The sequence below is a fragment of the Lithobates pipiens genome, unplaced genomic scaffold (assembly GCF_037356315.1).
Source record: "Lithobates pipiens isolate NorthernLeopardFrog02 unplaced genomic scaffold, aLitPip1_a1.2 Scaffold_8, whole genome shotgun sequence".
NCBI classification, from domain to species: Eukaryota; Metazoa; Chordata; class Amphibia; order Anura; family Ranidae; genus Lithobates; species Lithobates pipiens.
The window spans coordinates 202,815,322-202,842,480 of NW_027507903.1; the positions used below are offsets into that span (position 1 = coordinate 202,815,322).

The 27,159-nt window shown below is 41.5% G+C and overlaps 1 protein-coding gene across 4 annotated transcripts in view; it reads left to right on the plus strand.

The window, feature by feature from the left end:
- The window catches only part of FAM3C (FAM3 metabolism regulating signaling molecule C), an 82,332-nt gene that overhangs the window by 34,780 nt on the left and 20,393 nt on the right, over positions 1 to 27,159 (plus strand). For 3 of the 4 annotated variants that reach the window (XM_077472454.1, XM_077472455.1, XM_077472456.1), the window contains exons 2-10: positions 344 to 385; positions 11,288 to 11,392; positions 12,355 to 12,387; positions 14,733 to 14,856; positions 15,054 to 15,112; positions 18,647 to 18,697; positions 20,882 to 20,966; positions 22,228 to 22,354; positions 25,566 to 26,548. In XM_077472454.1, the coding sequence (XP_077328580.1) occupies positions 373 to 385; positions 11,288 to 11,392; positions 12,355 to 12,387; positions 14,733 to 14,856; positions 15,054 to 15,112; positions 18,647 to 18,697; positions 20,882 to 20,966; positions 22,228 to 22,354; positions 25,566 to 25,658 (690 nt within the window). In that variant the 5' untranslated portion in view covers positions 344 to 372 and the 3' untranslated portion in view covers positions 25,659 to 26,548. Of the gene's footprint in view, positions 1 to 343; positions 386 to 11,287; positions 11,393 to 12,354; positions 12,388 to 14,732; positions 14,857 to 15,053; positions 15,113 to 18,646; positions 18,698 to 20,881; positions 20,967 to 22,227; positions 22,355 to 25,565; positions 26,549 to 27,159 lie in introns of those variants that run through there. The other variant, XM_077472457.1, reaches the window with a different exon arrangement.

Sequence of the window (27,159 nt, forward strand, 5' to 3'; positions counted from 1 at the left end):
TCTCTTACTCTTTGTCATGGGGATATGGTGTCACGTGTTATGGTGTCCACTAACTAAGAGGATTTTTTCCCCGCTTTGGAGAGATGTCTCACTAAAGGAACGCCCTTTTATAAATTTTGTTTGCTATGCACTAACATAGTTGATTGATAATGACTTGCCTATGTTGCAGAAGGTCTTTGTCCTAAATCAGTCTTCTATCACCAAAACACTTGAAATGGGAATAAAAATGTAATGACTCCAGCCACAAAGGCACAAAATACTTCTGACCATGAAAGATTCAGCAACTGCTTATGGAAGCATTGTGTCCCTTTTTATCCTTACAATACTCTTTTTGTTGTTTCAGGCAGAACATTGCCATAGCTGGTGGGAAACATGAGAATAGCAGGTACGTGGATTTTTGATTTCTTCAATATCTGAGTTGTCGTATTTCCAACTGAGTGATTGTGTTCCACAGTATCTCTTTCACAAGTAATTGTAGGTATAATTTGTTGAACAGGTTACACAGGTTCCATGAAACCTGTTCAGTGCAGCACTTGAGGGCTAATGAGGATAGTATGTGTGGAATACGACTTGCCTGAATATGCCTTAATGTTCTATTTTTAGTAAGACTTCGTACAAGGATAAGAATAAACAGTATACCTAAATTTTACATATTACTTCTATACATGATTGGTATCCATGTCCTGTGAATCAATCCCAATGCAACACTGGAAAAAGAATCCCATTAAAATAAATGCACATATTTTTGCTGAAAAAATAAATTGTGGATTTTTTTTTTTTTTTTTTAAGAGGAGCCTGTAGCCCCATTGCACCCACAATCGGTAGGCTTTTGCAGATTCTGCCTCTAACTTTCCCGACTATACCGCCGTTTAGGCAGACAATTACAATGCTGGAGGAAGTGTCAATGAACTACTCATCAGCACCCTCATAGAACCAAAAGCTGTCTGCTACGGCGTTAGACTGGACTTGTGTCAGAAACCATGAAATCAGATTGAGACAGAAGTACTAGTAAATATTAAATCACACTTGTTTAATAATAAAAGTAAAAAACAAACCTAGTCAAAACATAGCCAAAGTTCAGTAACCGGAACGGATAGTCAGCCAAGCCAGAAGTTGGGGATCAATGTAGTGGAACAGCAAGCAGGATCTGGAGCCAGAAGGGATGCCAGCAAAGCAAGTCTTTAAACAGGAACGCGGGAGATAGACTCCGTGGTGTTGACCAGCACGAAGGCAGAGATCCTTTGGGCTGGATGGCTTAAGTAGGCAGGAGTGATGAGCAGGATATCAACAGCTGAGTAACTGTGGAGAGATGGGAGCTGGCAATTAGCCGACAGGTGAGCGGCCAGCTCAGAAGGAAGGGCTGAGCCTAACCCTGACAACTTGTAGTTTTCCCATTCAGTTGGCTGCAAATGAATGATGTAGCTGAATAATGCTGTCTTCAAACGGTGACAGTGGGTGCGGGAAGAGGATCCCCCGCCCGCTGTCACAGGGGAATCAGGAGGGGGGGGGGGGGGGAAGAGGTGGCGCAGACCTGGAGCATGTCAACGCAGTACACCCTAAATATGGAAGCAGCTGCTGCTGTATCCCCCATGAATTCAAGTTTAAGGCATTGGCCTTTTGTGAGCACTGCATGCTTTACCATCATCCATGCCAGCCTTCTTTATCGTTTTTCATGTGTATTTTTGGCCCTTTTGGGACAGCTGAGAGCAGATCTTTATATGGGTTGTACAGGGAAATCTTCAGAGAGCTTTAAAAAGGCATGAAAATGTGCCTGCTCTCTAAGGGACTGTAGCTTGCATCCGGTATAACTGGCAAAGCCTTGTTTTTGCCTGTCCTTCCAGCTTTAGCTGCAGACTAGGATCAGGGTCACCTAAATACCTTTTAGAAAAGGCAGAAATTTTCAGTAAGGTTGAAATTTTAAAAGAAATCCCTTTTTTACACGCAACATTTTTTTTTTTTTTTCCCTAGAATTGTAGGAGGAAGGATAAAGGCTATTCTCTTAATCGGGCGTCAGCAACCCATCACCTGTGATCTACCCGATGACCGTGGGCAACCAACGGGTAGATTGCAAACATATTGCCGCTTTGTTGGTTCCCCTCCCCCTCACCCCCTTTAGCCACCACTGCTCACATATTCACTGCAAATTGGGGAGCGGGAGGCAGCACAGTACTGGACAGAGGGTAGGAGTGGGAACTGCCCCAGTTAACCTTTTTAAGTAGGTGGATGGTTGCTAGTACTGCCCAGTGGTCCTAGCAACCGATCATTAGCTCGCTAATATGAAAAGTTAACTCCAGCAGCCCCCACTCCTGCTCGGGAAGTTGCTCATATTCACTGGGTGGCCCTGTCAACCAAAAGGTAAAAAGTGGCTGCATCCAAACAGATGCAGCTGCTGTTGGGGTATTTTGACAGCTGAAGGGCCACAGAGGGAGATTTGCCCAGTCGTGCTGTATAACATGCAGGGCTAGTTGCCCCAGCTAGTGGCTTCTGTGAACGGACACCTACTGTTCTACCCAGCCCAGAAACATATATTTTTCATGAACTGTTTATACTGCTTTCTATCCCATTGGTACCCCCTGCCCCCCCCCATGTCTGTGGCATCACAACCCCCCTTCGGTTGTTTTACTACTTTCTTCCTATTCACAATGTCTGTGTGACATCACCAGCTCCACACGCAGGAAAAATTGTTTGTTTAATTTCCTTTGCCACTGGTATTACCCCATATTTGGGCACCAGTCATAGGCCTTTCAGTTTTCTGCAGTGTACCACAAACACTAGTACGTTTTTATGTTGCAAAATAAAAACTTTTTTTTTTTTTTTTAATTTCCTGTCAAATACAGAATGATTAAACATTCATGGCACAGAAACACAGTTGGTACACAGAAAGTTGTGTAATGAACCTTGGTACTATTTATTTGCATGCTACAAGCATTACTGATATTTTGGCATGTGCTGATATATTTGCCCAGACTCGTTTTCTCTACCCTATGGGGGGGGTTATAGGCTGGAGGTGGGGCAAATAGTTTTCAATCTTTGCCCCTGGCACTGGAAAACCTTGTCCCAGCACTGATGGCGTGGATGGTGGAATCTGTTAGTGGGTGTAGTAAGTGTATAACCAGCTATATAGGCTTTTCTCTTCGCTGCAGACAAGTGTCCAGGAGGCTTCCTATAATGATCCGTAATGCTTGTCTGATGCCAATGACAAGGTTAGAAATGGGAGGTGATCCTGCAGACTTATGACATTTTCAAGGTAAATGCCTCAGGGCTGTCATCCTTTTTCTCCTTCACCAAACAAGTGTTCTTCCGGTAATGTTCTGCGGAATAGGATCTTCCTTGATTAAATTGGTGACTGTTTACATAGTGACACGAAGCTGAGGATGATGGCATAAGAACCCGCATTACTTCTAGCATATTGTCATATTTCTTTTATGTGACATTACATGTGCTATACATAGTGTGTGTGTGTGTGTGTGTGTGTGTGTGTGTATAGAGAGAGAGAGAGAGAGAGAATCTCTCTCATTTTATGTTCGCCAGACACTTTATTAGGTACACCTGTTCAATTGCTTTCTAACACAAATTGCTAATCAGCCAATCATATGGCATCAACTCCATGCATTTAGGCATCTAGACATGGTGAAGACAACTTGCTGAAGGTCAAACCATGCACCAGAATGGCGAAATGAGGGGATTTAAGTGACTTTGAACGTGGCTCCGTCAGCCTAGCACTCCATCCTCCATTTATCCTCTCGACAATTCCTCCCCAGCTGGGCTGACTATAGACATTTAAGGAGGCCTTCCCCCTGCTAATCCAAGCTGGGGACTGGTCAGGGCTCCCCAGAACACCCCAAACAGCCCCACCTCTCCTCCTCTCTTCTAGAATCTTCTAGAAGCCAGAGGGAGGTAACCGAAAAGTGGTGCCGTCTGTGAGTCACCAGTCTACTCGAGCCACTACTAGCCCATACAGGTCAAAACTTCCAGCTAGGCCTACCTAAAATTTACCTACACTCACAAAAAAAAAAACTCTAGCACCTACCTAGGTAGAGGGTGCTACGTATGGAACCTTGAAGCAGATGGCTACAGCAGCAGAAGACCACACCGGGTGCCACTCCTGTCAGCTAAGATTTCAGCTGCCTCATTCAGATGGTAGGGTCAGAATTTGGTGTCAACTGCATGAAAGCATGGATCCATTCTGCCTAGTTTCAACAGTCCAGGCTTGTGGTGTAATGGTAAAGGGGATATTTCTTATATTCACAGACCGACACAGCTCCTCTCTTAGCCATTGGGTTGTATACCTTACCTCTAGGAGAATACTAGGCAAAGTTGTAATACAACACTCAGAGCTCTCAGTTCTGCCCATGGGGTCGGTCCCTTAGGTATCAACCCTCCTGCCTGCTAGCAGACCTCGGTTTTATTTTGCCTAGTAACGGAGAAAGACCTAGGAACCCTGTGGGCCCATAGGTCCGTGATTTTTTTTTTTTTTTTTTTTTTTAAGGCAGAAGCTTGGCTTTTTGCACAAGATGAATGATCCTGTCCCTGTGATCTTCTATCAACAGCCAGCTGGGTGACAGCCTGGTTCACTTATCCTTGTAGTCTCCCCAGTCCGGCCATCGAGCATGTGCAGGTCACAGCTACGGCTCGGCAGGCTATGACATACCTCAGCTCCAGAGGTGGTCATTGAGCTTTTATGCTCCGGGGCGTACATATGACCGGGCTACTGATGTCTGCGTCACAGTATGCTGAGGCCAGTAGCTACCCTGTACTGATCAGGAGTAGATCTACAATGGAATGTCTCCCAGCTCTTCAGGATTGGTAAGTACAGCTTTCCCTGTTCTGACGGGGCTGAGCAGCTGGGCATTCCCTGGGAGGTCGATTGGGGGGGCCCCCCTCACCTTCCTATCGTCCCTCCCCTCCTTCGGGGGAGAATGGTGTGTGTGTGTGTGTGTGTGTGTGTGTGTGTCTATATAGGGGCTCTCTGTGGGCTCTCACCTGACATGGGGGAGCTGGCTGAATGGCGGTGGTCCTGGGACCTGTATGGTATGCCTCTGGAAGGTGCCTGGTGGGAATGGTGCAGCACTGTGGCTTTGCAGGTTTTTTAATTTTATTTTTTTATTTCTACCTCATGGCGATGTTTGGCGGCCATTTTAGGTGTGGGCAGAGCAGGCTGACTGTCTGGGCTTCAGTGGCCATTTTCTATGTGATTCCTATTCAAGGCGCTGGCGGCCATTTTCTGGAAGCCTGAACATATTTCAGCAGCATGGCTCATGTGCTCTCACAGCCTTTTTTTCCCTGCGTTTCCCGTCTTTGTACTAGACGCTGAGCGGCCAATTTATGGAAGCCTGAGCATTTTTTCTGATTGTTTTAGCGATCGTTCCAGAGGTTATCACCAACTCCGCTTTTGGTTTCCTCTGCACCAGGGTGCACTCAGGGACTACAGGCACCACTTGTGGACAGCGCAGAACTCCCCAGGGTGGTGAGTCCGGTGGGAATGAGCCCCTTAGTCAGCGGCAGCAGGGAGGGTGGGACTGTCACTGTCCTAAGTCCCCTTCGGGTGGCAGACAGGATAGGGTCAGCATGGCTCAGAAACTAGTTTTTCTTCCTCCAAGGTCCAGGCAATGGCAACCGGGTCACCTGCAGACTGCGCAGTGCCCATGGACACCCTGATGGCAGTCCTCAACTCGTTCATTGCTATATGGAGGTAGCTCATTTTTTCCATGAGCTACTGGATGGATGTATACAATACTTGCATGCATGTTTTAACAAGCACAGCCATTGACTTTGTGACCTGTGGGCCTTGTGTTTATTTACTTTGGGGGACCTTTTCAAGGCAGCCAATGGAATGGTTTACTTGAATGTGCATTGATGTGTGAAGGAGGTTATATTCACAAAATCCATCCTAGACTATACAGACATATGCTCTAGAGCAGGGATATGCAATTAGCAGACCTCAAGCAAAACTACAAGCCCCATCATGCTTCTCCCTCTGGGTGTCATGGTTGTGGCTGTTGGAGTTTTGCTATGCCTCATGGGACTTGTAGTTCTGCAACAGCTGGAGGTCCGCTAATTGCATATCCCTGCTCTAGACAGACATTGACTGTTTTGGTGAACATTCATCATCCTCTGGACCACGCAAATTCATCTCTCCCTCACCACCATGGGAGGTTTCACAATGAGTCACCCAAAGATCCATGTTTGTTTGTTTGTCCCTTTTTTTTTTTTTTTTTTTTTTTTTTTTTTTTTTTTTTTTACTTTATATGTTTTCAATCTTTGAGTTTAACTGCTTCCGAACTGCCTGCCGCATATATACTGCGGCAGAGCAGCCCGGCTGCGCAAAATCACATACCTGTACCTGGTTTTGTGCACATGATCTAGGGACGCGTGTGCCATCCCCGCTGTGATTGGACACAGTGGAAGCCAATATCAGCAAGTCCGGCGGCCATGATCGTTCGGAGGAAAGGCAGATCACTGTTCTGTCAACGTAAAAGAGATCTTGTGTTTCCGCTAAGCTGAAATACTGATCTATCTTTTCATCCAGTGCATAAAGTGTCACTTGGTGTCAGATTTGTCCGCCATAATGTTGCAGTCTCGCTTAAAATCGCTGATCGCCACCAATACCAGTAAAATTCTTTTTTTTTAAGTCCCTTAATCTATCCAATAGTTTGTGTGCAGACGTTATAGCATCTACAATCAATATACGCTTATTGGGATTTTTTTTTTTACCAAAAATATGTAGCAGAATACATATTCTTCTAAATTGATGAAGACATAAAATGTATTTTTATTGGGAATGTTTTTTATAGCAGAAAGTAAAAAATATTGTTTTATATTTCAAAATTGTCAGTCCTTCTCCTTCTCCTTCTCCTCCTTCTCCTTCTCCTCCTTCTCCCTCCTTCCTTCTCCTTCTCCTTCCTTCTCCTTCCTTCTCCTTCCTTCTCCTCCTTCTCCTTCCTTCTCCTTCCTTCTCCTTCCTTCTCCTCCTTCTCCTTCCTTCTCCTTCCTTCTCCTTCCTTCTCCTTCCTTCTCCTTCCTTCTCCTTCCTTCTCCTTCCTTCTCCTTCCTTCTCCTTCCTTCTCCTTCTCCTTCTCCTTCTCCTTCTCCTTCTCCTCAAAAATAAAAACCGCAGAGGTGATCAAATACCACCAAAAGAAAGCTCTATTTGTGCAAAAAAAAAGGACCTTCATTTTATTTGGGTACAGCGTCACATGACTGCAATTGTCAGTTCAAGTAATGCAGTGCCGTATCGCAAAAAAAATGGTCTGATCAGGAAGGGGGTAAATCCTTGTGGAGCTGAAGTGGTTAAATTGGGCTTTTTAACGCTGTTCTTCCAGTTGTATAATCACCGATTTACACTCCCACCGTTTAGAGAAATTTTTTCTTATATTCTTATTTTTATTAATCTCTGTAGGCAATTTATGGGCTAATCTTGGAGTGCCTACTCTAGTGTTTATTACATATAGAAAGTCACTATCAATGCTGAAAGATGTATCCAAGTTTTAGAGCAACATATACTCCCATCCAGATGTCTTTTCATATTTCAATGGATGGTGCTGGATCTATTTCAACAGCATGGCTATGCAGTAGAAGAGTCTGGGTTCTTAACTGGCCTGCCTGCAGTCCAGACCTTTCGCAAATTTAAAATATTTGGCTCATCTTGAAACTAAATACAGTAGACAACGAAAGACGCCCAGGACTGTTAGAATCTTATATCAGGCAAGAATGGGACAACAATTCTCTCTCAAAACTAGAGCAACTGGTCTCAATTCCCAGATATTTACAGTGTTAAAAGAGGGGATAATACACCATGGTAAACGTGGCCCTGTCCCAATGTTTGAGACCTGTTGCTGCCATCCGTTTCAAAATTACCTTATTTTTTTATTTTATTTAAAATGGTACATTTGATATGCTTTTCTATTGTGATTAAAATATGGGTTTATGAGATTTGCAAATCTGGCATTCAGTTTTTTAAATGTAGATTCTATCACCAATAGGTTATATGAGTTGAACCACTTCATTATGTATTAGAATGTAACAATAGAAACAATGCGCTTCAATCACCCTGACACCATATCAACCATGGTACCATGATGATTGAAGCGCCAACACCAGCCATTGCCCACAAAATATGGCTTCCCCCCCGCGCGGGCCTGCAAAAAAGGTTGGTGACCGCTGCCATGGGCTCTAGCCCCAGATCTTTTGCAGACCTAGCAATGCCCCTGGTGCCCATCAGTACCGCCTGTAAGTGCCCTCCAGTGCCACCCATCAGTGCTCCCTATGAGTGCCCATCAGTGCTGTATATTAGTGCCACCTATCAGTGCCCATCAATGCTGCGTATTAGTGTTTCCTATCAGTGCTGCATATAAGTGTCACCCCCATCAAATCATTCTCTGCAGCTATTACCTTTTTGTACCACCACCCCCTCCCTTTTAGCATGTAAGCTCTATGAGCAGGGCCCTCCTGCACCTATTGTGGTGTCTCCCCCCCCCCTTATACATTGTAAAGCCCTGCATAAACTGTTGGCGCTATATAAATCGTGTAATAATAATCTGTGAGTAATCATCATTGTCTGTGAACTGATGTTACACACTCTCTCATATACACAGATTTTACATAGCGTCCCACGTTTTTTGGAATTGGGGATCATGATCGGCCAGTCCATAAGTGGCGCCAACCCTCTAATTTGCATGCAGGGATGCTGAACTCATAGGTTTCTGAGGTGTGTTGTGTGTACACCCCCCACAGCCACATTGGAGCCTGAGGCTCTAATTGGCTTGAAAAAGGTTGGACACTGGGAGCAGAGCGCTGCATTCCAAACACACCCAGTTGTGACACTAGCGAATCAATGTTTGCTATTGTCTTCCGGCTTCTCCTCCCTGCCAATCAGGGCAGGAAGTGGATCTGGTTGGCTGGGAGGAGAAGCCGAGGAAGCCACAGCACTGGGACTTGGGTGAGTGCGGACCTGGGGGGGATTGTTTAGCTGCCCCCCCCAAAAGGTTTAGTACCAGCTGCCATTATGTATGTATGTGGGTGTTTGACACAATGACTAAGTAGCCATGACTTATAACACTTCTTCTGAGTGCATCTACTCTTCTAGTTATGATATATAAAATATATTTTGAATTTAACGGGCAGAGAAGGACAGGTGTGTGCATTGGAAGGACAGGGATCTTGACACTCTGGGGAGATGGGAGATCTGATTCAAAATCTAGACTCCAGTATAAAGAAGAACCTGTTGGGTGTAACTGTCTCATTTTCCAGTAGCTAAAATACTAGTTTTGCAAAGACTGGCCACTGTGATTGTACATTGTTAAACAGTGCTCTCTGCTGGATATTCATTCAGCTAAAGTTGTGGGTGATTAGCTTAAAAAAAGTTAAGTTACACTAGTTGAATGATATTTTCCTGCATTGTTCCTTGATACAGAAACCCTGAACCATAAATAAAAGCCATGTATAGTTTAAAAAAAAAAAAACACAACTTGGGGGCTATTTAAGTCCCTTTCCCTGCCAGATGCATTTTTTTATTTATTTTTTATTTGTATGTACATTTTTTTATCAAAATCTATTTTTTATGTGACTGGTTTGCATCTATGAACTAGTTGTGTGTGAAAAGGGAAACCATAGGAGCCCACTTATGCCTATACATGTGCATTAGCATGTTTGCTGCAGTGTGCAAGCATACAGTGCATCCGGAAAGTATTCACAGCATTTCACGTCTTCCGCATTTTAAGGTACAGCCTTATTAGTCATTACTTTCCTCATAATTCTACAAACAATACCCAATAAGGACAACGTAAAAGAACGTTTAAAATCTTTGCCAATGTATTAAGTAAAAATCACATGTACATTATTTTTCCCAGCTTTTGCCATGGCACTTAAAATTGAGCTCATGTGCATCCTGTTTCCACTGATCATCCTTGAGATGTTTCTACAACTTGATTGGAGTCCACCCGTGGTAAATTTAGTAGATTGTACATGATTTGGAAAGGCACACACCTGTCTATAGAAGTATATGTCAGAGCACAAACCAAGCCATGAAGTCCAAGGAATTGTCTGTAGACCTCCAAGACAGGATTGTATGGAGGCACAGATCTGGGGAACGATTCAGGAAAATTCCTCAGCATTGAAGGTCCCAATGAGCACAGTGGCCTCCATCTGTAAATGGAAGAAGTTTGGAACCGCGAGGACTCCTTATAGTGTGGGCAGCATGGTCAAACTGAGCGATTGGGAAGAAGGTTGTTGGAGGCGACCAAGAACCCAATGATCACGCTGACAGAGCTCCAGTGTTTCTCTGGAGAGAGGAGAACCTTCCAGAAGAACAACCATCTCTGCAGCACTCCACCAATCAGGCCTGTATGGTAGAGTTGCCCGGCTGGAGTTTACCAAAAGACATCTGAAGGACTCTCAAACCTAATTCAATGAAACAAAGGTTTAATTCTGTGGCCTGAACGGAAAGCGTCATGCCGGGAAGAAACCAGGCACTGCTCATTACCTGGCCAATACCATCCCTACAGTGAAGCATGGTGGGGGCAACATCATACTGTGGAGATGGTTTTTCAGCAGCAGGAACTGGGAGACTAGTCAGGTTCGAGGGGAAAAATGAATGCAGCAATGTATAAAGACATCCTTGATAAAAACCTGTTCCAGAGTGCTCTGGACCTCAGACTGGGGCAGGTTCTTCTTCCAACAAGACAAGGACCCTAATCACACAGTTAAGATAACAAAGGAGTGGCTATGGGACAACTCTGTGAATGTCCTTGAGTGGCCCAGACTGGAATCCGATTGAACATCTCTGGAGAGCTCTAAAAATAGCTGTGCCCCAATGCTCCCCAGCCAACCTGATGGAGCTTGAGAGGTCCTTCAAAGAAGATTGGGAGAAACTGCCCACAAATAGGTGTGCCAAGTTTGTACCATCATACTCAAAGACTTGAGGCTGTAATTGGTGCCAAAGGTGCTTCAACAAAGCATTGTGCAAAGGCTGTTTATATGCGTGTTTTTTTTTTTTTTTTTTGTTTTTGCATATATTTTCAAAGATTTCATACAAACTTCTTTCACGTTGTCATTATGGAGTATCGTTTGTAGTATTTTAAAGTATTAATTTAATCCATTTTGGAATAATGCTGTAACATAACAAAATCTGTAAAAAGTGAAGCGCTGTGAATACTTTCTGGATCCACTGTATGTGTAAATGGGCCCTTTAGTCATTTGTGAGAATTACTGGCTTTAATTTAGATGTTACAATGCTGTAAAAAGTTGCAATTTGATTTTAATCTACTGGCTTTTGTTTCATTTCGTTTAGGTGCCATAAAATTTGTTGTAGCGGTAGCAGCCTTTTTACTCACCTTTTATGTGATATCTCAAGTATTTGATATAAAAATGGATTCCAATTTAGGAAAAATTTTAGGTAAGTACTATGCTGTATGATTCTTGTATTTCTTTCCTTTTTAAAGTCGTTGTACACTCTCTCGTATATACCCAGTAGCGAACAGTCTCAGATGATACACAGCGATTTAAACAAAGCCTCCATTAGTTTTACTTGTTTATCTGCAGTCTTTTCTTCCCTACTACACCCCTTCAAATTGGCATAATTGACTTAAAATTCTTCTTTTTCAGCCTCCTCAACCCTCCCGTCACAAATTTTATCTCATTTGTGGGGGAAAACTTTTAGAAGAGACTCATGCTGATAACCGAGGAATGAAGCACCAGAGAGAAATGACACAGAGCCTTGGAGAGACATGAACTATGAACAGAGCATATCCCTATATCATGTGTACTTGTCTCTATCCAGAGCACTAAGTGATATTTCGGTCTTCTGCTTCATTTTTGTGCGGTCAGCATGAATCACTTATGGAAAGTTTTTTCCTGAGACCAAGAGGAAAAAGGTGAAAGAGGGATCTCCAGCTGATTGACAACCTCAGCTCTGTTCCTGTGCACTGTGTGAAGGGAGGGGTGGGTCTCCCCTCCAATCAGCTATCAGAGCTCCCCTCACTGAGCCCTGCAGAGTATAACTTCAGCACTCTGCCCTGTTTTCTGACAGCTCAGACAAGCGTTATATATTCTGGAATTTTAAATAAATGTAGAGAAGGGGAGTCCCATGACATTTAATCATCATGGCTAATCTGATTTCAACTTCCTGAATAAAGATAGTTGAAAGATGACTGGTTTCTGTGTGCTATTATTACTGAAGACCATGAGTGAACTTTAGTTATGTTTAATGTGTGGTGTGTTTGTTTTGTTTTTTTGTTTTTTTTAGTTTGACGTTCTTCTTTGCGCTTATTGTTTTTCATAGGAGTAAAAACAATATGTATCCAAGTTTGCATTTCTTATATGATGATCTTAATGCATGTTTGTTTTTTTTACTTTTAGCTCGAGTGCCCCTGGATAATGGCGCACATCCTAGTAAGTAAAGTCAACAAGTCCTCAGCTTATGGAAATTGGTTAATTTTAACCACTTCAGCCCCGGAAGATTTTACCCCCTTCCTGACCAGAGCATTTTTTGGGATTTCGGCACGGTGTCTCTTTAGCTGACAATTGCGCGGTCGTGCATTGTTGTACCCAAACAAAATTTACGTCCCTCCCCTCCCCCCACAAATAGAGCTTTCTTTTTGTGGTATTTGATCACTTCTGTGGGTGTTTATTTTTTTGCACTATAAACAAAAAAAAAGCGACAATTTTGAAAAAACAATATTTTTTACTTTTTGCTATAACAAATATCCCACAAAAATATATATAAAAAAACTTTTTTTCCTCAGTTTAGGCCGATATGTATTCTTCTACGTATTTTTGGTAAAAAAAAAAATCGCAATAAGTGTATATTGATTGGTTTTGTGCAAAATGTATAGCGCCTACAAAATAGGGGATAGTTTTATGGCATTTTATTATTATTATTTTTTATTAGTAATGGCGATCTGCGATCACAAGGCAGAACAGGGAAATGCCTTGTTTACATGGGCATCTCCCCGTTCTACCTCTCCACACCGCAATTGTGGGCCGCTGGCAAACATAGAGTAAAGTAGAAGGCACAATGTGTAGAACTGAACTGCGGCCCTTTACTTGCTTTTATCCAGGTCTTAGGGCTTTGTCAGCTACAGTGGGGCATAGATTCTCCCACTGACTCCAACGCTGGGGCACTATTCCTGCCACAAACACCAGTGATGGCACACTATTCCTCCCGCTGACACAACAGATGGTACAATGTTCCTCACATTGATACCAACAATGGGTCCAGCCCCCTAAAGTTTAAAAGACAGTAAGCTGGTCCTTTTTGCTTAGAAAGTGTGGAGACCCCTACCCTAAAGTGTTGTTTACAGCATTTTGAAATAAGCACATTGACCAACGTTTTCCTGCAGCTGTAATGTCAGATATGCTTGGGACATTCTTTAGTGTGTGTTTATTTTTTTGCTTTAATAAAAAAAAAATTCATAGAGTAACTGTGCTGCTCAAGGCAGCACCATGTTTGTGCTGCTTATTTGGGGGGCATTGAAAAGCCCTGCTACCTGACATACTGGCCTCGAGACTGCAGATATTACTTCCTAGGAGGTGTCAAAATGTTAAGTGCTTCTGTAATGGGGAGAAAGTATAATGGGCACAAACATGTTTGTATGCTGTCCAGCTTCTACAGTCTGAAGAAAGCATAATAGAAGCTTCCTTTTGTCCAAAGTCCAAAAAAAAGCACATTGTCTGTATCACAACCTAGAGGTAAACCTCACTCCAGGTATCAAATAAGGGGAAGAGGCATGGGTAGAGAACAAAGAGGTAAAAACTGATTGGGTAAGCAAGAAGGGTCAGGAGTGTTCCTCTGCGTGACAATTATATATATATTTTTTTTCCCCCTAGGCAAGGTACCTGAGGGTACCCAGGGTGTTTTAGAATTCTAGATACACTTGCACGGGTTACTGTGTGCATCTGACTTTATAGTGCCCCCGTTGGCCCTTTATTTTATTTCAGTTCAGGTCCACTTGAGTATATGTGTATATGTGTGTGTATATATATATATATATATATATATATATATATATATATATATATATATATATATATATATATAATTATACAAATTTGTGTTGGATTGTCAGAAGGGAAAAAGTGATTGTTGTGCACCAAGTTGTTTCCTGATCTATGATTGCCATAGGATGTCTGTAACTTTAGACTAGGAGCTGTGAAGATACTTTAGTCAGAATTAAAAATGAAGCCATAAAAAAAAGTAGCACTACTTGCTCAGTACTTCAGTTTTTCATCTAGCGTCCCTTCCTTCCACAACTACTTGTGATGCTGTAGAACTGTCGCCTGACGCACCCATTTTAGCCTCCATGTAAAAAAAAACAAATCTGGACTAAAATGTTTCTTGTAGTCATCATGCACTTCTATCTGCTTTTGTACAGTTTGAATGTTATTGATGATATTGGAAGCAAAGATGTAGGGAGTGTTACACGGCATATGCTTTGGGAAGTAAACTTTCATTGATTTTATATGAAGATGCACATGGGCCTAGCTTCAGTGGATTTTAGATAACTCAGATCAAGGTAAACAGAGAATTTCTGATTTTAGCATAGATGTAGTGTATGGTGTAAAAATTACCAATGCTTGTCAAACCCTTATCAAGGTTGGGATCTGCATTGACAAAGTTTTACATACATCTTTTGAAAGTTTGCATGTGTCCTAAGTCTGATGGCATGTAGTCACTATATAGAGTAAAGATGCTAAAGTACTTTAATAAACCAAATTCCTTCCTTTTTTGCATGCAGCTACTAAAGCTCCAAAATACAGATGTGGAATCTCAAAGATTTGTCCAGAGAAGCATTTTGCATTTAAGATTGCAAGTGGAGCAGCTAATGTGGTTGGACCAAAGATTTGTGTGGATGATAATGTGTAAGTACTTCGCGACTCTTATTTCTTTTCGCGTGTGTGTGTGTGTGTGTGTGTGTGTGTGTGTGTGTGTGTGTGCGCGTGATGTAGGAGCGAAATTAAAAAAAACTGCTAAGTTGGATAACTAATAATCAAGAGCTAGGGAAAAGTTTAGACCATGCATTAAAAAAATAAAGTTCATGTCCCTTTTTTTTTTTCAGATTAATGAGTGGTGTGAAGAACAATGTTGGTCGTGGAATAAACACTGCTCTGGTGAATGGTAGGTAATGCTATAGTTACCTTCATAGAGATAAGGTTGCCTTGGTTGTAACTCTCTAGTAAAGCAAATCCATAATTCTAAAGCTTGAATTCTGTATCTACAACATGTCATTATTAACCCCTTCGTGCCTAAGGGTAAAACAAATCTAAATGCCTAAGCCCAATTTTGTGGCTTTGACATGTGTTAGTAAAACCGCTCATATCACCACAGCTACTTTGTACATCCAGGTGGATTGTACCACTTTTTTTTTCAGGACAAATTGGGCGTTCGGTTGGTGGTAAGCGGTAACCGATATATCTTTAGTTTTATATTTCTTTATACTACCATAACCTACCTCCAAAGAACAACCTCAAAATAAATTTCCTGCTCCTGATAGTCGCAGCAGCACTACATATGCGTATATTAGGTTTTGTATGTACCCAAAAGTACAGGTCAGAAACAATAATGTGCATTTTTTTTTTTCTTTTTAATCTTGCCTAAAACACGCTGACACTAATTAAAAAAAAAAATGAAATTCTGTCAACCCGCTATTGCAGTGATTTAGGTGACCTGGAATCGGGAGTTCCAGGTCCCAATCATTGGTACGGGGGGGGCCTGGTGAGAACCCAGTCTCTGTGCTGGAAGTACGGCGTGCTTCCAGCACAAAGGGTGGTACGCAGATATGTGGCTTCACAGCACAATGCGTGGTGGTGCCACATAGGTCACAAAGAAGGCTCCAAAATCTATGCAGTAGCCATGACTTTTTCTTCTAGCCAGTCTGTAAACAAAGCTTAAAGCTGAATTCCAGGTATGGATATGTGTGCATAGTTACCTTTGTCCAGCTTGGGCGAAAGTAAGTATTCATATACCATACCAGCCCAATTTCTGTGAAAGTGAATAATCACTGTAGTAGTAGCCTTCATTAGAGTGATCATGGCTCTTTTCCCGATCCTGCGCTGAACAGGTGCCCTGATGGAGCGTAACCACAGGCCTTCACCTGCCTGTCACGGGTGCCATTCAGAGAGCACTGCATTTTTTTTGTAATGACTGTAAAGAATTTTTTAATTCAACAAGGTGGAGAAGCAGGGTGATGTCACCATATGTTGCCCATGACAGCAGCTACTACAGAGATTCTCTGCTTCCACAGGGATTAGCCAGGTATAAAATGATCATACTTGCATTGGTCCAAACTGGTCCATGCAAACCTATCCATACATGAAATTGATCTGTAAGCAGGTATATTGTGTTAGAGGAAATGCCCAATTTCATAAATACAGTTGTGCTCATAAGTTTACATACCCGGGCAGAGTTTGATTTTTCCTGGCTGTTTTTGAGAGAATATGAATGACACACACTTTTCTTGCACTCATGGTTAGTGTTTGGCGGAAGCCATTTATTATCAATCAACTGTTTACTTTTTTTAAATCATAATCACAACAGAAACTACCCAAATGACCCTGATCAAAAGTTTACATACCCCAGTTCTTAATACTGTACATTGCCCCCTTTAATATCAATGACAGCTTGAAGTATTTTGTGGTATTTGTGGATGAGGCTCTTTATCTTCTCAGATGGTAAAGCTGCCCATTCCTCTTGGCAAAAAGCCTCCAGTTGCTGTAAATTCTTGGACTGTCTTGCATGAACTGCACATTTGAGATCTCCCCAGAGTGGCTCAATGATATTGCGGTCGCATCGGAATTTTGGTTGGAAAAAGCTCGGATGGTTTTCCCGATGGAATTCTGATGGGATTTCACTCAAGCTGACTTGTATACACACGGTCACACCAAATTCCGACTGTCACGAACGCGTACGATGGGTCTAGAAATGAAGTTCAGCCAGTAGCCAATAGCTTCCGTCTCGTAGTTGAATCTGAGCATGCGTGAGTTTTTGCGCGTTGGAATTGCATACACACGATGGGAATTTCCGATAGAAACTTTTTCCATCTGAAAAATTGAGAATCTGCTTTCAATCTTTTGCTGGTGGAAATTTGGCCAGCAAAATTCCAGAGCATATACATGGTCTCATTTTCCGACGAAAAGCTCTCATCTGTCTTTTGCTGGCTGAAATTCCGACTGTGTGTACGCAGCATTAGATGGCCACTCCAGAACCTTTACTTTATTCTGCTGTAACCAATGACAGATTGAATTGGCCTTGTGTTTTGGATCATTGTCGTGTTGGAATGTCTAAGTACGTCCGATGTGCAGCTTCCTGGCTGATGAATGCAGTAGGTCATCAAAAAATACTGGAGGAACATTTGCATTCATCTTGCCATCAATTTTGACCAAATTTCCTGTGCCTTTTGTAGCTCACACATCCCCAAAACATCAGCGATCCACCTCAGTGTTTCACAGTAGGAATGGTGTATCTTTCATCGTAGTAGGCCTTGTTGGTCTCATCACTCCAAATGACTTTGTGCCAGAAGGTTTGAGGCTTGTCTCTGTGCTGTTTGGCATATTGTAGGCGGATACTTTGTGGCATTTGCGTAGTAATGGCTTTCTTCTTGCAACTCGACTCGACCATGCAGCCCATCTTTCTTGAAGTGCCTCCTTTTATGCATTTTAAAAGAACCACACCACATGTTTTCAGAGTGTCCTGTATTTCACCTGAAGTTTTTTGTGTGTGTTTATTTGCATCCTGAACAATTTTTCCTGGCAGTTGTGGCTGAAATTTTAGTTGGTCACCTGACCATGGTTTGGTTTCAACAGAACCCCTCATTTTCCACTTCTTGATTTGAGTTTGAACACTGCTGATTGGCATTCTCAATTCCTTGGATATCTTTTTTTTTTTTTTTTTTTTTTTTTTTTTTTTTTTTATATCCCTTTCCTGTTTTATACAGTTCAACTACCTTTTCCCGCAGATCCTTTGATAATTCTTTTGCTTTCCCCATGACGCAGAATACAGAAACATCAGTGCAGCACTGGATGAAAGATGCAAGGGTCTGTCACTCCAGAAATTCATCGACATGTTACACACACACACACACACACACACACACACAGCAAACAGAATGTATGTAGGAGGTTTTCTTTAATCTCTGTGTATCACCTGAGGATACCCTTCACTGGTTATATGTAAGAATTTACAACCACTTAAAATTTTACAGGTGTAGCGAAGACCTGCATATTAATCAAGATGCTGTAACTGCGTACATTTTTGACGTTCAGTTTTTAAGGAAGATATCTCCTGCTTTTTTTTTTTTTTTTTTTTAATGTTCCACTAAATTGCACTTGTGTGACGATTACTTTTAGGTCTAAAAACAGCAATGTATTTCTTTGCTACGACCAGACTTTGCAGCACTGTCCTTGTTTTGTTTCCTTGCTATTGATGTGTTTGTGTACCACACAGTGAATGCAGAAGGAGAGTCCAAGTTATCATGTTTGTGGCCTAACATGCTGATACCCAAACTTCATCTTTGAAAAATACCAAAGAGAATGTGTTTTTTCTTTTTGTCTTTTATTTATTTTTTGTTTGTTTTTTTTGCTGCATGAACCATTTCAGTTCTTTCTTCTTTTGTATACATAAGCGCTTTTAAAAGTTAACATTTGTGTGTTCTAGGAAAAACAGGAGAGCTGATAGAAACAAAGTATTATGATCTCTGGGGAGGAGGTAAGGATGGATTTGCTTTTCTTTCTTTTTTTTTTTTTTTTTTTTTTTTCTTCACGTTGCATTTAAAAGTAAATCATTATAAATAAAAAATGCACTGACAGCTGGGAGGGGGGTGCATCTGACGCATCTGTGCATAGTAACCAATCCGCTTCTAACTCCTGCTTGTTAAGTTAAAGTGGAACTTTACCCATAACAGCTTGATAATAAATAATGTTCTTTAGCGAGGAACATAGAGGTGTGTCTGAAGTTCGGTGCTTGGGCCAGGTGCACGTGGCTATCCAGAGACACGTTGAGAAGTGCCACCTATCATGAGGTACACGTGACCGTCGGGGTAAACCTGCTGTGGGCAGTCTAACGTAGTCGGTGTGGGAGGTAGGGTCGCAATGGAACGAGTGAACATCAAGTTCTGTTCCAAACTTGGTGATGGAGACGCATTAAATGTTGGTGCAATGGGATGGAATCCTTGAGCAGAAAATGTGCTTAAAACTAGTTCAAAACTTTCGCAATGGAAAAGAAATTGAGGATGAGCCATGCTCGAGTTTGCCGTTGACAAGCAGAACCCCAGACATAATAAAGTGAGTGCGACAAATGCTGGCATGAGTTTGACTGACTCTACGATTGATGGCAGAGGAATTGGGCATTAGCAAGGACACAGTGCTCACAATCGTTCCTATACGAACTGAGGAAGTTTATTCACGTGTGGAATATATACATAGGCTTCACATTTTTTATGTATTTTTATAATTTAATGGAAGATTTGTTCACTATGGTGATTTATGATATGTCATTTTATGATAGAAGAGCGCGGTTCCTTTGTTTCTTTTTCACAAAATTAGTGTGTGTTGTAAGTTGCCTCCCGCATTCTTATTTGCTCTTGCTTGAGGCTGCCATTTTTGCTGAAGCCCAGAGCCCCTGAACAGCAGTAAATCATAAAGCGGAACTAAACCCATTGAGTTAAAAAAAAAACTTTACATTCTGGAATGTCGGGGTTGCTAACTGTCATATTTGCTTGTGTCCTCAACCAAACTATCAAACCGTGAAATGGCTGGTGCCATAACTGATCACATGTGCAGCACCATGGCAACTGCTGAACAAACCCGAAACGGCTACCTTGGCTGTAAAGGATAGGAGAGTTTAGATCATCTTTATTGCTCTACATATTCACCAGTAAAAAAAACCATATAAAAATAGAGAGCAACTGAGCAGGTGCAGAGAAGGGTGAAACCGTGTAATGCTGGATATTAAAGAGTATATAAACTTATTTTGAATGTTTTACACAGCAATACTGTACCTGTAAAGGGGCCAGCCTGAAGTGATCTAGCAGGATTCACACTTCTGAGTAAAGTTCCACTTTAAAAGAGAAGTATGGGAATACCCCCCCCCCCCCCATATTTATACTTAACTACGTGGAGGCAGCATCGGACGGATTCTGCATCTGTCGCCCGCCGCATCTGCACTGAGAACCGAGCAATCGATCACCGCTGATGGCTTGGTTCTCACAGATCCCCAAGAGGAGAGCTGCTGCCTGTTGGTCAGCATTTCTCCTTCTCTGCTCCTCCAGGCTCATTGGAGCACTGAGCTGTGGAGGGGCAGCTTGCTGAGGGGCTAAGACAGCCATCCGTCAAAGCACCTGGCGGATCCAGACTTCCAGAGTCGGGATGACGCGGTACCTTGACTGATCTGTGTGACGTCAGCAGAGCGGACTTCAGATCATGCTGCTGAAAACGGGTCTCAGTTCAAAACGAATTGCTCCCCTGTGACCTATAGGAGAAGCCCAGCCAAAGAAGCTCAGGCTGGACTTCTCCTTTTTAAGCTTGCAAAATGGAAGCTAGAAACTGACTGCCATGCTCCACTGCTCCAGATTCTGGCTGTTTCCAGTCTTCGTAAATTCTTGTAATTGTATTTTTCTGATTATCTATGGAAAAGTAAAAAAAGCAATAGTTCTAAATGAATTCAGGTGGAGGAAAGCATCTAATAGTAGTGATCAATAGGGGGATTGTCTCTGTATCCTGCAGAATGCTTACTGTGAATGATGTAAGTGTTGCAATAACAAAAATAGCCACAAGATGGCAGCACTATGCTCCTTTTTGGCTTTTAAATCTTGCCAGAAAATTCTAAAGCTCTTAAAGCAAAAGGTTTTATGTTGCAATTATATCTACATACTGTATACTTTTGTTTCTGTAGATGTAGTGCCTTTCATTGAATTTGTTAAGAAAATTACAGATGGAACGATAGTGTTAATGGCAACGTATGATGATGGAGCAACAAAGTAAGTAAAACAAACTTTTTTCTCATTTGACTCTACAAGATATAACAAATGAAGAAGTTACTGTGCTTGAAAACCTGCTAAGAAAGCACCTAGCCACTAACCGCACTAATGCCGCGTACACACGATCAGACATTCCAACAACAAAATCCATGGATTTTTCCCGTCGGATGTTGGCTCTAACTTGTCTTGCGTACACATAGTCATACAAAGTTGGTTGGTAATGGCGAACATCAAGAACGCGGTGACGTACAACACGTACGACGAGCTGAGAAAAGTGAAGTTCAATAGCCAGTGCGGCTCTTCTGCTTGATTCTTTGTGTGTCGGAATTGTGTACACGCAATCGAAATTTCCGACAACAGATTTTGTTGTCTGAAAATTTGAGAACCAGATCTCAAATTTTGTGTGTCGGTAATTCCGATGGGCAATCCGACCGTGTGTACTCTGCATTACATTGCATTGTAGGAAACGCCATAAGGGGCCTACTCCTTCCTGCTCATAACTGCCTGCTGCTCAAATCTATTGATGGGCCCTTTGTAAATCCTGTGGAATGTGACTTTTTTTTGGAGGTCACCATTTTTCATGGAGCTAGGAATATCTTATAAGCACCTAGGCACCCATCTGACAGTGATCAGAATTGGCAAATGGTTCCCTGGCATTGTGCATTGTGGCAGGCAGGGGGAAGAACACTCCACACCTAGAAGTCCTGATATTTAAAGGGGGGCTCCAGCACTCAATCTAGGTGTCGGGTCACACTGCAAGTAGGCTTGTTAGTGTATTGTGCCAAATTCATGAAGCATCTGCGAGACTTTTTTTATTTATTTCCTTTCTTGGCTCTGACAATGCTCCAAATTCAGTTCGCTTTTGCAAAATCTGTCTGCACCAGTGTTTCCTGTTAAAATGTATGCGAGATAAATAATCTATAGCTATCTCTATTCTACTCTGAGACTAGAAAATTCCTCTTTCTGCTATCAAACCACTATCTGGCCACTCTGTCGCTCTGTGCAGCTTGCAGCATATAGCTACGAGGCTCCTCAACATTGTTTTGTTGTGCAAATGTAAATGAAAAATATAAAGGATAGTATAATATACTTGGAATTTAGCACAATATTATCTAAATGTTATATTTTGCATGTCAAACGCCCTGGCAGGCACCAGTTTATGTTGTAACTATTGGTATTTCCACAAAATAATATGAATTGTTTGAATGTATGAATTGTTTGTTTTCCTGTGATTATTTCACCACATTTTGATGTTTTGCAGACTCAATGATGAAGCGCGGAAACTAATTTCAGAGCTCGGAAGTTCAGCAATCAATTCTTTAGCTTTCAGAGATAACTGGGTATTTGTTGGTGGAAAGGGTATTAAGACCAAAAGTCCTTTTGAACAGGTAATAGTCTAATCTTGGAATGTTTTTCTGGCTTTGTGTACCAGTGATGTTTTCAGTGCAATATAGTTTTCGCTATTCTAATTATTTATAATACATCAAAGTGCCATGTATGCAATTTAATAAATGAACTGCTCGCCAAGCAAGGAGGACTCTAGATAAAATCAGGAAAGAAAAATTATAGCTCATTGCTCAGTAATGATGACGAGGGAGTAGAGGCAGCTTTGAATAGGTGTGCTTTTAAGAACAATTTAAAGGTACAGGTGCATCTAGTAAGAGGGCCATGGCTACGAATGAGACGCGTCTAAGCCCCTGTACACACGGTCGGAGATTTCCACAACCAAATCCGTCGGACTTTGTCCGTCGGCTTGTGTCCGAAACTGTTGCATATACACGGTCGGACTAAGTTGTCGAAAAATCCGATCTTTCAGAACGTGATGATGTAATTTCGTTACGATGGGACTAGATTCAGGCTAGTAGCCAATGGCTTTGATGTAGGAATTTGATCTGAGCATGCGTGGCACTTGGTCCGATCAAAATTCTCTACACATAATCGGATTACGTCCGACCGGCCCAGTTGGTCGGGAAATATTTCCAACATGTTGGAAAATTGGGTCCGACGGAGATTTGGACGGGATCAGTCCGATGCATACCACACATAGTTGGATTATCTGATGACATGGTCCGATAAGACGCATTCCGACGGATTCTCCGACCGCGTGTACGCGGCATAAGGCTGGCCCTAGAAAAAGCAATTTTCTTTCCTGCAGCCACGAGGTTGCAGGAAAGGAAAATCATTTTATTCCCCCATCAACACACTATCTCAGCCGGTTCCTGCCGAGATTCAAACCATCTATGGCCGGCTTTAGAGAAATCTTGTATTGATGAAAAGAAAAGCTGAAATGAGGTTTAGACTTGAAGTCAAGAAAATCCCAGGTTAGACCTTTGGCTACATGTACAACTATTTGCAGCATTCTGATATTTAAGACCGAGGATTGTTGGGTCAAGACAGTGCAATTTGACAGGCGCAGCCTTAATCTGTGCAAATGTGACTTTTGTATTGCAAGGTTAAAAAAAGGTCAGATTGGAAAGGGCAGAGATTAAAGAGGAGGAAGAAACTGGTTTAAATTGTGAAGATTTCGTTGCCAACAGGTTTTGGAGGCGGGATGGGAGGACATGGGGAAGTTTATCTACAGAAGGTCATGGTTGGAGAGTGGGAAAAGTAAACTGAGCCATAGCAGTGGAGGGTGGGGACACCACTTTCAATCTTTGTAAAAACAGTTGCTAATCAAATCACAAACTAGCAGTGAAGTTATTTTAACCCTTTGACTGCAGTACGAGATATATTCTTGGCATTGAAAGGGTTGTATATTTTCTCCAGATTAGCAATATCTGTGAGTTTATTAAATCTGTGGTCAGAAGTTGTAATTCCTGGTGTGCACTGCAAATATTGAGGTGGGACATGACCTCTGTGAGGTCTGATGTGAAGTTTGAGCACCTTGTACATTTTGGTAGGTTTTAAAATTGATTTACAGGTTTATCATTAAAGTTAAACCATAGGCCAAACATATCCATTTCTTCTTTTTTTTTTTTTTTTTTTTTTTCATTTTGGATAGAAAGGGGAAGGGTTATAACCCCTGTCAGATTTGTTTTCGCCATCTGTGTACCATTGGGGAGATTTCCCTTTACTTCCGGTCCCATAGCCAAACAGGAAGTGGAAGGAAATGCCTGCAAATTAAGGCAATTCCTTGGGGACCCCCAGGTCACCAGCACTAGTGTTGCCGTTGGAAGATTTCCCCTCTGGGGACAGCCTAAAATTTGGGATTTGTGTTACTGTAATGCATATGTGGCTGCTGTGAGGGGAAGGGCGTGAGTTTTTTAAATATGGCTAATATAGGGTATTATGAGAACTGTATATAGTATATGGGTGATTGGGTGAAGTGACTTGTTAGAAGAAGCAAACGGAAACTTAAATAAAACTGTTGCATTGTTTCATAACTTTTTGAAGCTGGCACCTTTTATTTTTGGACGTTCCCATAGAGAACCTGTGTATTTTTATGATTTGCAGTTCAAAGTCTGATTTTATAATCAGGTGGCATTGCTTGTTGGCTTTTTTTATTTATTTTTTTGTTTTTTGTTTTAACAATCACAAATTTACATATTTAACTACTGAAAAGGGTGATCCCTTAATGTTAGTAGACATGGGATGAGTATTCCAAGTTTTTCTAGAGTTACTCTTTCACCACTTGCTGACCTTAGTCCTCCATATGACATTGTGGACTTGTAAGTGGGTATATCTGAATGGTGCCTGCAATTCCCTGCTTGGTTGCTTTTAAAGGTTGCGGGAGGGGTGCCCCCTCCCAACACCCTCCAGTACTTCTCTGATCTCTTGTGCGATTGGGGAACCAGAGAATGAAACTGGCGGCCGCGGTTTACCATAGAGCTGACCCTCGAGGGCTGGAAGCGACATTGCTTCCAGTGCCAGCAGATGTAAACACTGAGCAGTTTTTTTTGTTTTTGTGGTTTTCTCTTTTTTCCCTTTTGCTTTCCAGCATAGAGGAGAGATTGAGGGACTTTTAGACCCTAGATCTCTCTAAGGAGTACCTGTCCTCTTCCTATTACAAGGGATGTTTACATTCCTTGTAATAGGAATAAAAGTGATAAAAAGGTAGGGAATTCTAAGTAAAAGTGTAGAAATAAAATAAATTGAAGTGCCCCCGTCTCCAGCGTTAGAGCGGGAGCAATAATTCTAGCCCAAGACCTCCTCTGTAACTCTAAACTGGTAACCTGTAAAAATGTTTAAAGTGTCGCCTATGGAGATTTTTAGGTATGTAGTTTTGTCGCCATCTCACAAGCGTGCGCAATTTTAAAGCGGGACATGTTGGGTATCTATTTACTCTGCGTAATATCTTTCACATTATATAAAAAAAATTGGGGCAAATATTTTTTATTTTATTAAATTTTTTTTCAAAAAAAATATGCATTTTGAAAAATTGCTGCGCAAATACCATCTCTGACATAAAAAAAATTGCAATGACCACTCCCCCCCCCCCCCCCCAGTGTCTAATAAAAAAATGTAATCCAGTTTGGAGGTTCGAAGTAATTTTCTAGAAAAAAAAAAAGATTTTTTACATAAAGGAGGGGAAAGGCAAAGTTGGCCTGGGTTGGCAAGTGGTTAAAAAGACTAATTCTGTGTTTTTTTTTTCCTTTTTAGCACATCAAGAATAATAAAGACACCAACAAATACGAGGGCTGGCCAGAGGTGGTAGAAATGGAAGGCTGCATTCCTCAGAAACAGAATGAATAAATGAATGTGGTTCAATAATGGACTTGAATCAAATGCATTTCAGAACACACACTTTAGTACGCTGAAAGATTTCATCAGTCATTGTTGTGAGCATGAGTCTACACTCTGAGTATGAGATTTATTTATTGTTGAAAGAAATAGGTATTTTTGTAAAGACTTAAACTATAGAAGACAAAGAAAGGAATAGTTTGGAATATGTGCGTTTATCCAGGCTGTGGTGCACATTTAACACTGAATGGACTGTTATGCAAGGCCTTGAACTGTCGCAGTCGCACTATTCATTTTCATTCTAAAAATAGCTTTTTCCGTTGGGATATATTCCACCAAAGATTTTGAGGAGGGTTTTTTCTTTTCTTCTTTTTTTTTAACTAGGAATACAGTTGTTTGCCACATAGCTGTTTAATATGTATTTTGCTTCTTTTTTTTTTTTTTTGTATTTGAGTAGAATTTTAACAAACAAGTCTGTGTCTACTGCTTTTTGTTGTTCTCCTTGTGCATATACAGGACCATTTACTAATGAGGTTTTGTAGTGAACCACACCGTCTATGTGCTGGAGTTTAGCAAAGATTTAAATGGGCTGCCGTCAATTTATCTTCAATTCACTGTTGAAGAATTGATACTATAGGTTTCTTTTATTTTCTAGTACATCAAGAAGCACAAGAATTCAATATGTATGTACAGTATTTTGTGGCTGCGTAATATTGAATGTGTGACACTCGTGTGTGTGTGTTTGTGTTTTTTTTTTTTTTTGTTATACAAACTCCTCTTTATAAAGAGTGACTTTATCCCTGCTCACGATCAACCTTATTTCCTGCTAAAACTTTTCTTGGTGTTCCTTATAAATGTGATCTAGAACATTGTACACACAGTGTAATATATGATGAAAAGTAGACAGTGTCATCCTCAGGATTTTTGCATTTCCAGCTCCCCTTCACCAATGACGTTTTTAGACTAGTGTGAAATATATGCAACATTTTGGTTGAAAAACAGGTGGAGAGTACTTAAAGTGACATAAAGTGTCAAAATTATAACATAGGATTTTCTAGGTAATGTTTAACTTCATGGCAAAAGTGGAAACCATTGCCCAGAATGGAATCTACTCCATGTATGGCTTTTTTTTTTTTTGTACATACATTGGTCCAGCCTGTGCTAATGTTAGCATGTGTGTCATACCTCTGGAATTCCAGTGAAAACTGGAAATTGCTATAGTAGGCACCGCTACTACCTCCATTGTCTTTCAGGTCCTGTGCCAAATGGCTGTCCTGCTGTATTGTGAGCCAAGGAGGTTGCTTGCTTGGCATGGGCGTCATTCAGGAAACTGTTTTCTTTCAATGAATACGCAAAGCATTCTCTGTTTGGGCAGGAGGGGAAAGGGTGGTGAGGTGATGTCAGAGTCTCCATTTACCCAATCGGAAAACACTTTGCATTCATTGATAGTGCAGTGTTCTCTGAATGGGGTCTATCAAGTGGACCACCACCTGTATTCACAATGCAGCTGGGC